Genomic DNA, 13,095 nt, shown 5'->3' on the forward strand with positions numbered 1-13,095 from the left:
CTCATAACAGACATAGCACACACACACTCATAACAGACATAGCACACACACACACCCTCATGACATAGCACACACACACACACACACTCATAACAGACATAGCACACACACTCATAACAGACATAGCATACACACACACACTCATAACAGACATAGCATACACACACACACACACTCATAACAGACATAGCACACACACACCCTCATAACAGACATAGCATACACACACACACACACAGACACACACACTCATAACAGACATAGCACATACATACACATACTCACACACATACACACTTATAACAGACATAGCACACACATACACACACACACATACACAAACTTATAACAGACATAGCACACACATACACGCACACTCATAACAGACATAGCACACATATACTCACACACACACACATCACATGGATAACACAGACACACAACACACACACAACATGAGTACGTTGATGAGTCGCTCATGTTTGTTCTGTAAAGAGCTTTGAGAAAATGCCTTGATTATAATGGCATGTGCATCTTTGTGTGTGTGTGTGTGTGTGCGCGCATTGTCACTCATGTTTGTTCTGTAAAGAGCTTTGAGCAAATACCTGCAATAGGAAGATGCATGATATATGATTCACTGATGACTCTCTGGAAGAGTCTATTCTTCTCTCATAGAAGGACTGGGATAGTCCTTTCTGGAATAAATGTTGCTTTCTTCTGGTGGAGTATAAGAGTACCATCTTCTCACACTTTGTAAAAGGAACATCAAGAAAGACTCGCTGCATTGGAACAGTCAATAAGCATGTCAGTGTGTCTGTTCACACTGTGGAGAATATCAAACTCATAATCTCTTTGAAAAGTAACTATTTACTAAGTAACTGTTTAATTTTGCATGTAAGTCTGATGGCGGCAAAGATAATCATGAAGTGAGTGTTCATGAAGTGAGCAGATGGCTGTCATTCCGACAACCTTTTTGATAAATAATATTAGATTTGAGATCGCTCATTCACAGGTGGTGCATGCCAGGAAGTCTCCCTATCCATTCATGTGACACCATCCTGAACTTTAGCTGAGATGCAATACCGCCCTCTAGTGGGGAAGGAGGATATTACAACTTTGAGTAAAAATGTTGAAAATTAAAATCTTCCCTATTTCATGGAAATATATATTCATTTTGAATTTGATGCCAGCAACATGTTCCAAAAATGTTGGGACAGGGCATGTTCACTGTGCTGCTTCACCTCTTCATTTAACAACATTCTGTAAATGTTTAGGAACTGAGGAGACCATTTGCTTGAGAATGAAATGTTGTCCCATTACTCCCCGATATAGGACTGCAGTTGCTCAACAGTATGGGGTATTCTTAGTCATGCTTTTCATTCCATTATGCACCTAATTTGACAGGTCTTGACTGCAGACAGGCCACTTTTAGCACCTGGATTATCTATGAATAGAGTATTTCCTCTATGGAGAAATACTGTTTAAATATGTGCAGAATTCATTTTGGCATTGTTTTCCTGAAATATTCAAGGTCCTCCCTGGAAAAGACATTGCCTGGATGGCAGTATATGTTGCTCAATACACACATTGATTTCCAAAAAGAATTGCACATTTTGATTGGTCTAACCACAGGACCTTTTTCTATGTTACCTCAGTCCATTTTAAACAAGCTCAGGCCCAGATAAGCTGTGTGTGTACTATGGCAGTTGCATGGGAAAGTTAACACTGGCATTTCTGAATTGAGTATCAAACTGTGCACATAGACAATGGTTAACAGAAACACAGGTAACACTTATTATACGGCTCTTCACAATGCTAGTAGAACGCTCCATTGACTTGAATGGGATTTCCCAAAGTTCTAGCGGTAAATAAATTCATGTAATTACCGCTGCAAACATATAATTACCGCTGTCAATGGCAACGGGTTTTGTGCTTCTGATACGCCTTTCATATCACACGCAAGGACTGGAACTTCATTCAAACGTGAAAGCAGACGGTTGATCAGCTGTGTTCTAAAGAATGTTTGATTCAAGTTCAGCAGGGTGTGTTGTTGCAAACTATTTGTTTCTCAGCAAATGCCTTGATGAACGGTAACAAATAGGCTAGGTTATGTAGGCTAAAGTCATATCGCGGGGAGTTTATTATTTCATTTTGGCAAGTAGCCATATATTAAAGCGGGATAATGTATAGAACGCGGTCATTACTGTGAAAATAAGTCCCTTCAGGGCGGAACAAGACCCCTCCGCTGCGCGTCGGGGTCCGGTTCACCCTGTCGGGATTTATTTTCCCAGTAATGACCGGCGTTCTATACATTATCCCTTACGTATCGATATAAGAGTGACATGACACTGTCATGACACATGAAACCTAATCCTAACCTCTAACCCTAATCCTAACCCCAACCCTAATTCTAAACCCTAGCCTAATCCTAACCCTAACTTGTTAGGACAAAAAACTAATGTCACTTAATAACAGAAGCGTTATGTCATAAATGTTTATGACATGTCTATGACACGTTCATGACCGTGTCATGTCACTCTTATGTCGACACTGTCAAGTAAAGTGTAACCGAAACACGTCTGGTTTTGATGCAGTGCCATCTGAGGTCAAAAAGACCACGACCATCAAATATTGTTTTTCAGCTCTATCCCTTGTTTAAAAAGATTTCTCTGGATTCTCTGAATATTTTGATTATATTATGTTCTGTAGATGATGAACTCCTCAAATACTTCACAATTTCATGTTAAGAAGGATTACAATTAGATTGTTTCACCATTTGTCCACATAGGTTTACGCAGAGTGATGAATACCCCTACAGTGGGTCCCTGTTAAGTTTGGACGGGTTCCTTCAGGAATCACGCACCCCATTTTCTCAGCAGAAATGGCACAAACTGCAGTTGACACAAACAACCACAAGGTGTCACTTGGGAGTTCTGCCACTACTATTTTTGATACGACTTGACTTACTGCTTCCATGATGCATTTTCCAAGTCAGTAGAACAATCAGAGAAAGCTGAGCCATTACCAAACATATATGATAATACAATAGCGTGAGTTTATATATCTTATACCCTATTTGTCACGGTTACTTATAGATTTGATAGTGTAACGATAACCGCATGAGACTTTCAGCGGGGGCACGGGAACTTAAATTGATCACGGTAGTTTAAGCTTACACTTGACAAAACATTCTAATATGAAAATGTAGATGCAATTGTTGTAAGATGGTGCAGCTCCTTTAAGAAAGCACCGTGTGCAGGGATGGAGAGAGAGAAAGCGAGAGGGGATAGGCCTACAGTATAGCACAGGATGTGTGTTAGAACTTAGATGCGTGTGGAAAGTGCTGTTGAGACTGGAGCGAGTCATATTCCAATTATCCTCATTCATTGCAACCGCAGCATGCCTGCTTGCCGACGTTCAAACGAAAAATATATCAAAGCACCTTTTGGCGCTTGAATGTAGCACAAATTTAAACAGCTTGACAAATGATTTAGCTAATTGATTATAGCCTGTACAGCAATTGTTGAACATTTACCTGTACAAGTACATTGTTAGCCTACAGACCAATTTCCATAGTGCACATCTTATCAACAGTTTGAATGTCGTGTGTTTCTGCATTGACAAATACCGTTCAGCACGATGATTCATGCCCAATTAATTTCCCCTGTTAAAGTGTTCGCCTTTGTTACACTATTTGGTTTCATGATGTAGCCTATGATAAAACACCATATGGCCAAATACTCAGCTAATGTTATAGGCTATACAATTTCCCCTCTTAAAGACAAGCTGGTGTAGCTTATTAGACTAGGCTACTATTAAAATGCACCGACGGTAGCCTTGGCTATGTGTAAAGTAAGTTATCGTGATGATTTCATGCGTAAAGTGAAAAGGGCCTTGCATCTGTCAAGTTAAGCACAGGGCCTCGCATCAAGTTCGTGACGGCCCTGCAGCTCCTCCTAAGACAGCGAGGAAAAAGTTAAAATACGGGATAAACCCGGAAAAGTTGACAGGTTTGTTTCGTCCCAGTGATTATTTGTGAAATTGTGCAAACGACAGCCTTTTCAAGACATTTTAAGGAAGGAGTCGTAGCATGCAAGCTCCCAAATTGACCCAGTAGACAGAAGGCATCAATAAATTGTTGGGACTGGGAGGGTCATGCATTTTTTCTCAATCACTTTGGAGTGCCTTAGAAAAATGTCTTGCTGGCGAGGGAGGGTCCGCTCTTTTTGACTAACGCCCCAAAACTCCTCCCGTAGCCCCTTAAATAAATAACGAACAGTCCCTAATTGATTATAGCCTGTAGGCCTACACCAGCAATTGTTGAACATATACCTGTACAGGACATTGACAGTAGCCCAGCCTAACAAGCAGATGTTGCAAAAAAGACGCAATTAATCAGAAATAAATAATGTAATCTGCATCGCTTTATTTAACAAACTGCAAGCAACAAGAGGGTTGAGTTGGCGCCAGAGGCCAAACCCAAGAGCAGAGCCTATCTGCTAAGGCACTCGATAGGCTATTTGGTAACAAGCTGTGTGCGGCTGGAAAGACAATAAGATGCTTTCTGAATAGCACAGCGAAGACGGCTCTGGTCATCCCATACCCTCCCCCCACTTCCTGTAGCCTACCATTATGACTTGTTGCCGTTTTGGGACATTAAGCTTTTTTCATCGTTAAGCCCCCTCCCCACCCCTTCTTTCACAAGCAGTGGGGAGCGGGCACAAAGTAGCACTTTTTGGTAGACAAAGGAGGGTTCTCCGGCTTCTGTCGTTTGGCCACAATCCGTGCAACCAGGCCAGGCCAGGACAGCAGGGTGTCAAACTCATTTTCATAGAGCCACATCATTGAATTTATAGGTTACTGAGGGCCACATAATCGCTTAACATGTGCATGGTGCAACCATGAAATCGGTATTGCAGTATGGCTTATTCAAAAATTGGTGTGTAATGGTCCTAACCACTTTAAAACAGTGTGGCTGAAATAAAAAAACAAACAGCCTACAACAGTAACATTGTCAAATGGAACTTCTAGGCCTACAGTATTAGTTAACAACTGATCAATATGCATTCATGGACTGACATTGATGAGAATAAACTGCAGTCAATAATGTGCATAACAATGTCCATAACATATATCACCACTAAAATTAACTGAAGGCTAAGAAAGGAAAGGTGTGTGTGTGTGTGTGTGTGTGTGTGTGTGTGTGTGTGAGAGAGAGAGAGAGCTATGGTAATGCATTACACCCACCCCCCACCCCAAAAAAAACAAATTCACGCGTGTACAATATTTGTCCGCTTCCCGGTTTTAGGTCCGTGCATTGCAAAAAAAAGTAGCCTACATAGCATAACAATATCCACATGCAATAATACAACAACAACATCTACGATGACCTATTCATTTGAACAAATTGATACAGCCCCATAGCCTTTAGTTTTGTTCTAGCTGCACGTGATCGCCTGGCTTTAAACAGCTGTAATCTAACGTTCTGACAAGCACACCAATTGCCTACCTTGTTCTTGCCCATCTGGAATAACTCCTCTAGCTTTGCTGTCTCCATCCTTTCTGTTTTCATTGTTTAAACTTGTGATATCCATAACTAGTGAATTAGCCCAACATTGTGTGCTGATAACCATATATAGATAGCGAGTAAAAGAAAACAACAAGTAGCCTAGTTGTGCCTGCGGCAGCATGATTCTGTCTTTAAAGTTTAATAATGTTCTGCACCTTTACTAAAGAATAAAGAAAATTAAGAAGACATCTGAGCTGCACCGGGCGTCTCTCCTTCTCTCTAACACTTTTTTGGCTTTGGCTAAATATTTCTAAAATCATTTGAGTTTCACTAGTCACATGTTTTAACAAGCAACACTTCTTATTGAACTAATAACAGGCGGTGTCGAAAATTGACTTTATTTTCCATACGGAGAAATAACATATGCAGAGTCTACCAAGGTCAATCTTGCCAAAAAGCCCTCAAACCTGAAAAACACATGAGGCAAAAGTGCAAAAAAATCAGAAAACTAACTAAACTAACACGCATATTTTTGTATTGCAATCATTGTAGTTGTAACAGTTGTAACAGTCGTTTTACTCCCCGTATCGCGCTCATTATAAAGAACGTTTAACGTGTCCCAAAAACACCTATCAATTAATCACCAAACGCCTTATAAACAAGTATTGCCAGGAGCAACACCTTGCAAAAATGATAACAATAGGCCTAGGCCTTTATATGGCTCTGCTCCTGCCTAGATTCGAACTCAGAACTGCCTGAAAGTTGCAGACCTGTTCTGGATATACGTGCATTAACCCACTTTGACCGTCAGACAACGCTATCTGCTTCGAAAGTAGGCTATTGGGTAGGAATGTAGCCTACACTGGTTGCTGTGGCACAGTCTTGAGTGACCGAATTGTTTTCCCTTGTCATATGAATGCTGTCATTTTGTTAACATTAGGCCTACTGTTAAGGAGATGCTGTAGGCAAAGGCTATATTTCAACCTTGTTAGTGTAGTAAAAAAAATCAGAACTATTCACAAGGTTTCTGGGCAGCATATTTATGTTCTGTTAGCAAGTTTAACTTCTCATGACTACCGACAAAGTAGCCTACTGCCAGCTGATGAAGCTCTCATTTTAAAACATTACTGAGAGACAGGCACTGTACAATCAAGAAATCTTGCCACTGAATCCAAAACTATGTTAAACATTATGTACAAAGCTTAGGCTACAGTGGACTAGCATGTTGCAGGGGCTGCTAAAAAAACACAGAGAAACGCTGAAAACTTCGCCAATCACAGCCCTTGCTGTCGAATGCGCCGTCCGGTTCGACCGTGGAACGCCACAGCAGACTATGCTGCCCCCAAATTGTACTTACATTTCACCCATCTGCGTGAATCACCTTGATCGTGAATGAAGTGTCAATTTTTAACTGGGACCCACTGTACATCTTTACTTCTAAGAGACCCTGTCTCTCTAGGGTGCTCTTTTTCAATTGTGTTGCCAGTTGCCCTAATTAGTTGTGAAACATTCCTCCTTTGGTTTTCTTTATCATTATACATCTTTTTCAGCAATTTGTTACTGGTAGCAAATTCAAAATTCCTCCAGCTAAGTAGCGACAAGACAGAAGTCATCATGTTTGGTCCTCCCAAGGCAAGATGCACTGTAGTGCAAAATGTAGGTCCCCTCACCCCATTTATCAAACCCTAGGCCAGCAACCTGACTCCGAACTCTGCTTTGACAAACAGATTAGCTCTGTTTAGTTTTTAAGTATAAGTATATATACTCTTTTGATCCCGTGAGGGAAATTTGGTCTCTGCATTTATCCCAATCCGTGAATTAGTGAAACACACACAGCACACAGTGTACACACAGTGAGGTGAAGCACACACTGAAGCACACACTAATCCCGGCGCAGTGAGCTGCCTGCATCAACAGCGGCGCCGGGGAGCAGTGAGGGGGTAGGTGCCTTGCTCAAGGGCACTTCAGCCGTGCCTACTGGTCGGGGTTCGACCAGGGGTTCGAACCGGCAACCCTCCTGTTAAGTGCGCCACATACTCGACCTGTAGCGCGACAATGTGACGTCACAGAAGTGCCGTAACCATTTATACTCGCGCTTGGTGGTTGCAACACTAGTTGCAATATTCTCCTCAACAGAGGTGTCGCTGTTGTGAAAAGATTAACGCTAACTACGTTACACAGCAAAAGAAGCGCAAGTAAGAAACATTAGTAGCTAGCTTCTGTGATGATGGTGCTTCAGACTTTGGTTGCTACTATTCACAACTACCACCATCATTATCATCTAGTTTCCAAGGTGTGCGCACAGGTAGATAGATAGATAGATAGATAGATAGATAGATACTTTAGTCATCCCGAGGGAAATTTTAATAATTTAAACAGTTTAGTTTGCTGGCTAGCTAGCTAGCAGCTGGCTGAGTTTGTGTAATTTCCTGAAGTGGAAAGAGATTTTGTTCAGGCCTTAATAGATATCCTTTGTTTGAAAATAAACCGTTTCTATTCTTTCCTCTTAATTCCATGTGTTGCAACTCTCGCTGGTAACTTTGTTAACTTATCCAGCAAATTTAAAAATTCACGACTGTAACAAAACACTGCAACTCTCGCCTGCCCTCGAACTAGTCCATCTTCCTGTTTCCGCTTTGTCGCGCTCGTCTGAAAAAAAAATGAGCTACCTCGCACTACCTGCAGAGAATGTCTAATAAGACGGGCTCTGCTACCTGGCTAAAATCCTGGCGCGCCAGCAAGATCTACGTCATTTTGACATCACATTGTCGCGCTACTGGTCCGGTGCGTCAAGTATGTAGAACGTCTTACAGGTCCGAAGTGCTAACCAGTAGGCCATGGCTGCCCTAATACAGGTTACATATTAATACAGGTTGGCGCTATATAAAGTAGTATATTAAAACAGGTTGGCACTAGCATAAACATACACCTAGACCGCATTTCGTTCTATATTACTGCGCTACCATAACTTGATACAAAAGTTAAAGTGGCCATATACACACACACACATGCACACACATGTGAAAACTAATACACACATTACTAAAACTCACACAAAGTCATAGACACACAATCTCATAGAGATCTCAACACACTTACACACACACACACACACACACACACACACTGTTGTCGCTGGACTCGTTCAGCTTTGGCAAAAAGTTGAAATGGAAGCTGTAACTGATGGGCAGGTCTTCACCTCTCTCTCATGTGAGTAGACAGGCACACCGACTCTGTGGAGACGTTTGGTGCAGAAGGAGAGCGTTAATGGGGAGACGTGTGTGTGTGTGTGTGTGGGACAAGGACAGGCTTTAAGCAGAGACGGACAGGAGGTGGGCTGGTGACATGAGGCTGCAAACCAGTCACACACACACACACACACACACTCATGCTGCCAGTCACACACACACACACGCACACATACACATGCTGCCAGTCACACACACACACACACACACACTCATGCTGCCAGTCACACACAGACACACACGCACACATACACATGCTGCCAGTCACACACACGCACTCATGCTGCCAGTCACACACACACACACACACTCATGCTGCCAGTCACACACACACACACGCATGCTGCCCGTCACACACACACACACACATACACACACACATGCTGCCAGTCACACATACACACACACACACTCATGCTGCCAGTCACACATGCACACACAGACACACACACATGCAAACACGCACTCATGCTGTCAGTTAAACACACACACACTCATACCCACACGCACTCATGCTGTCAGTCAAACACACACACACACACACATAACCCCCCCACACACACACACACACACATACACCCACACTGCCAGTCACACGCACACACTGTAACCACCAAAAATGCACTTAGCTTACTCACCTTGGTGCCATTCCAGTTAAAAATACAAGACAATACATACATACACAGGAACATACAGAACATGAAAGACAATCACATAGACAAGCATTCAAACCAGTAAAAATCAGTAAAAATCTTCCCATAAAGTGTCTTGTGCAGTCTATAAAGTGCATATGAAAGAGGTCATTTAGTACATGTTTGCTCTGCAAGGTGTCTGAGCATTAAGGAGTGGTGGGGTCAGTACTATAATAACATTGGTCCAGTGTTTTCTCACCTCTCGTGGCAAGGTGAATCTGTGGTTTGTACCTGGGTAGTGATTTGTTCAGGTTGACATGATTGATGTCCCCCATTAACAGAAGGGCCGAGTCCGGGTGCGCTCTCTCAATCTCGGTGACTTGGGCAGCCAGTTGCTGAATAGCAGATGCTGCTCCAGCCTGCGGGGGGATGTATTGTTGGTTAGCGATCGGACGTCTGTCTTGTCGGCTAGCAGTCGGACGTTAGACAGGATTATGCTGGGCAGTGGGCAGCGGTGTTTGCGCCTCCGTAGACGCACGAGAGCACCGGCTCTTCTCCCTCGCTTCTGGGGTGGTTGGTTGCGTCCCGAGGCCGAAGCACTCTCGGACGGCGGTATCAATGTGGCCATAAAGTCGTTTGATGAGTACAACAGTCTTGGTGGAGACTGCTGCACGTTGTCCCGAATATGCAGTAATTCCAGTCTCTCATATTTCTCTCATGTGTGTGTGTATGTGTACTGTACCTACATGTGTGTGTGTGTGTGTGTATATGTGTACTGTACCTACATGTGTATGTGTGTGTATGCCTGCTTACATTTGTGTCTATGTCTGTGTGTGTATGTACCTACATGTGTGTGTGTGTGTATGCCTGCTTACATTTGTGTCTATGTGTGTTTGTGTGTGTGTGTGTGTGTACCTACGTGTGTGTGTGTGTGTGTGTGTGTGTGTGTGTGTGTGTGTGTGTGTGTGTGTGTGTGTGTGTGAGCCCTCGAGCTGATCGGTGACGGTGCAGGGGCGGACAGGCACAGTGCAGTGCACCCTGGGATTGCACCCCCCACAGTGCAGTGCACCCTGGGATTGCACCCCCCACCAGGAGTGTGAACTAAACTAAATTTGCACGTAACGTTAATAAGGTGCAATAACATCAAATTAGCCGTGAGAGGTGCCGAGCATACAGACTAACTCACGATGCTGTAATACTAAATGAATTAGTGAGTGGGCCCTCTAGTCTCCATATAACACACATCACGTCACGAGTGTGAACACTGGCCCTCTAGTCTCCATATAACACACATCACGTCACGAGTGTGAACACTGGCCCTCTAGTCTCCATATAACACACATCACATCCTCTCTCACTAAACATACTCTTGCCTTTAACCCACTCCAAAAGCTGATGAGAACATGTGTGTAGCCCCATCAAGTGGACAGAAGTTGCACCAACTTCAGCTTGTTTTCATAGACACTCACACCCACACACACACACAAGAAGAGAAGAGTTTTTCTGTAATCTTTTTTTCCTTGTTCTCCTTCAGATCACAGTGAGGAGCTGAAGTTCTATCTCATTCACATGACGGAGGTACGTTCTCTCTCTCTCTTGTTACACACACCCACACACCCACACACCCACACACATGTACACACACACACACCCACACACATGTACACACACACACAAACACACACAGCCGAGCCGAGCATACAGACACCAGGCTAGTGTCGCTAGGCTAGGCTGTGTAGGTTAACTGGCTAGTGATAAGTTAGTGGAGCCGCTAACACCCGGACACTAAACTAAATTTGCACGTAACGTTAATAAGGTGTAATAACATCAAATTAGCCGTGAGAGGTGCCGAGCATACAGACTAACTCACGATGCTGTAATACTAAATGAATTAGTGAGTGGGGCCGATGAACACACGGACACTCAACTAAAAGCCTACTCACATAACTCCCTTGATCTGAGACACAGCTTGTTGTGAGGGCAATCTGCTACTCTTGATGAAGCTGCAGATGTCTCAGAATGACGATCCAATACAGTCCAAGGTTATCAAGTTCTCAAGACCAAGGTGAGAATGAGAAAAAGAACGTCATGAGCCGTGCATCGGTATTTATATTGTACCTCGCGGTCTCATGGTCACGTGATGACAGAAGTTTTATACATGTTTCTCAACCAATGCGCGAGCGCATGAGGAATTCCACTAGTCTAGCCTCTGGCGGTCCGGAAGGACTGAAACAGTTCTTTAGGGACACCTTATCTGTAGTCCCGCCTTAGCTCTGTGAAGCTAAGGTAGCCGAGGTCCGCCTATGTAGCACTGAGTTACAGTTATTGTCAGATTGACGGACAAGTGTCACTCGACGAGTGAGTCAGTCGGAGATAGCAGCACTAAGGATAGGTATGGCGAGTGATGGCGACCAACAAGAGAGGTCTCTTTAATATCGCAAGTTTGGGAAAACCTGTGTGTCGGCGTTGTTCCATCAGTTGTTGGGTATGTGAGTGGAAATCCATTGAAGATGCTAACGCATATACAACGCCATCACCCAGATGTAGGTCTACCAATCACTGGAACGAGACAAAAAACGTCTCCCTGCAGTGCTTCACCAGCCTTTAGATACACATAGGGCCAAAACCTAACGCTTAAAATGATTCTGTAATGATGGAAAGCAGTGTAAACTGTGTGGTGATCACCTTTATGTGAGGGCAACTTGTGTTGTGCTCTCACATGAAGAGCTGGTGTAAATCGTGTGGTGATCACCTTTATGTGACTTGTGTTGTGCTCTCACATGAAGAGCTGGTGTAAACCGTGTGGTGATCACCTTTATGTGAGGGCAACTTGTGTTGTGCTCTCACATGAAGAGCTGGTGTAAATCGTGTGGTGATCACCTTTATGTGACTTGTGTTGTGCTCTCACATGAAGAGCTGGTGTAAACCGTGTGGTGATCACCTTTATGTGAGGGTAACTTGTGTTGTGCTCTCACATGAAGAGCTGGTGTAAACCGCGGTGCTGATCACCTTTATGTGAGGGTAACTTGTGTTGTGCTCTCACATGAAGAGCTGGTGTAAAAACCGCGGTGGTGATCACCTTTGAGGGCAACTTGTGTTGTGCTCTCACATGAAGAGCTGGTGTAAAACCCGGTGGTGATCACCTTTATGTGAGGGTAACTTGTGTTGTGCTCTCACATGAAGAGCTGGTGTAAACCGTGTGGTGATCACCTTTATGTGAGGGCAACTTTGTTGTGCTCTCACATGAAGAGCTGGTGTAAACCGTGTGGTGATCACCTTTATGTGAGGGTAACTTGTGTTGTGCTCTCACATGAAGAGCTGGTGTAAACCGTGTGGTGATCACCTTTATGTGAGGGTAACTTGTGTTGTGCTCTCACATGAAGAGCTGGCAGTAACGCTAACCAGGCTGATAAACAAACCATGCTACGGTGAGTAACGTCGAAGGGTAAAGTCACGGGACTTCTAGTTGTAGTCTGTTTATGAAATGAAATGAGCAATTTCGTTTTTTTTTTTTTTTTTTTAAATACAGCAAAATAGTACAATTAGTAGATTATTATTGTATATACACTGTAAATATTGAGGCAAACTGTAGACCCTTCCATATACAACCAAACATTGACGTTGAAGGTCTCACCTAAGTGGATTTGATTATTCTATGTAATTTGCACTTTCATAAAGAAGAGATGCTGAAGGCCTATTTTCAGTT

The 13,095-nt window shown here is 43.3% G+C and overlaps 1 protein-coding gene across 1 annotated transcript in view; it reads left to right on the forward strand.

Annotated features, from left to right (window-relative positions):
* Window positions 1-13,095, forward strand: part of rgs3a (regulator of G protein signaling 3a) — a 284,842-nt gene that overhangs the window by 44,383 nt on the left and 227,364 nt on the right. The window contains 1 exon segment of the mRNA XM_048258184.1: window positions 10,924-10,967. Coding sequence (XP_048114141.1) covers window positions 10,924-10,967 — 44 coding nt within the window.

The sequence above is a fragment of the Alosa alosa genome, chromosome 12, assembly GCF_017589495.1.
Source record: "Alosa alosa isolate M-15738 ecotype Scorff River chromosome 12, AALO_Geno_1.1, whole genome shotgun sequence".
Classification (NCBI taxonomy): domain Eukaryota; kingdom Metazoa; phylum Chordata; class Actinopteri; order Clupeiformes; family Clupeidae; genus Alosa; species Alosa alosa.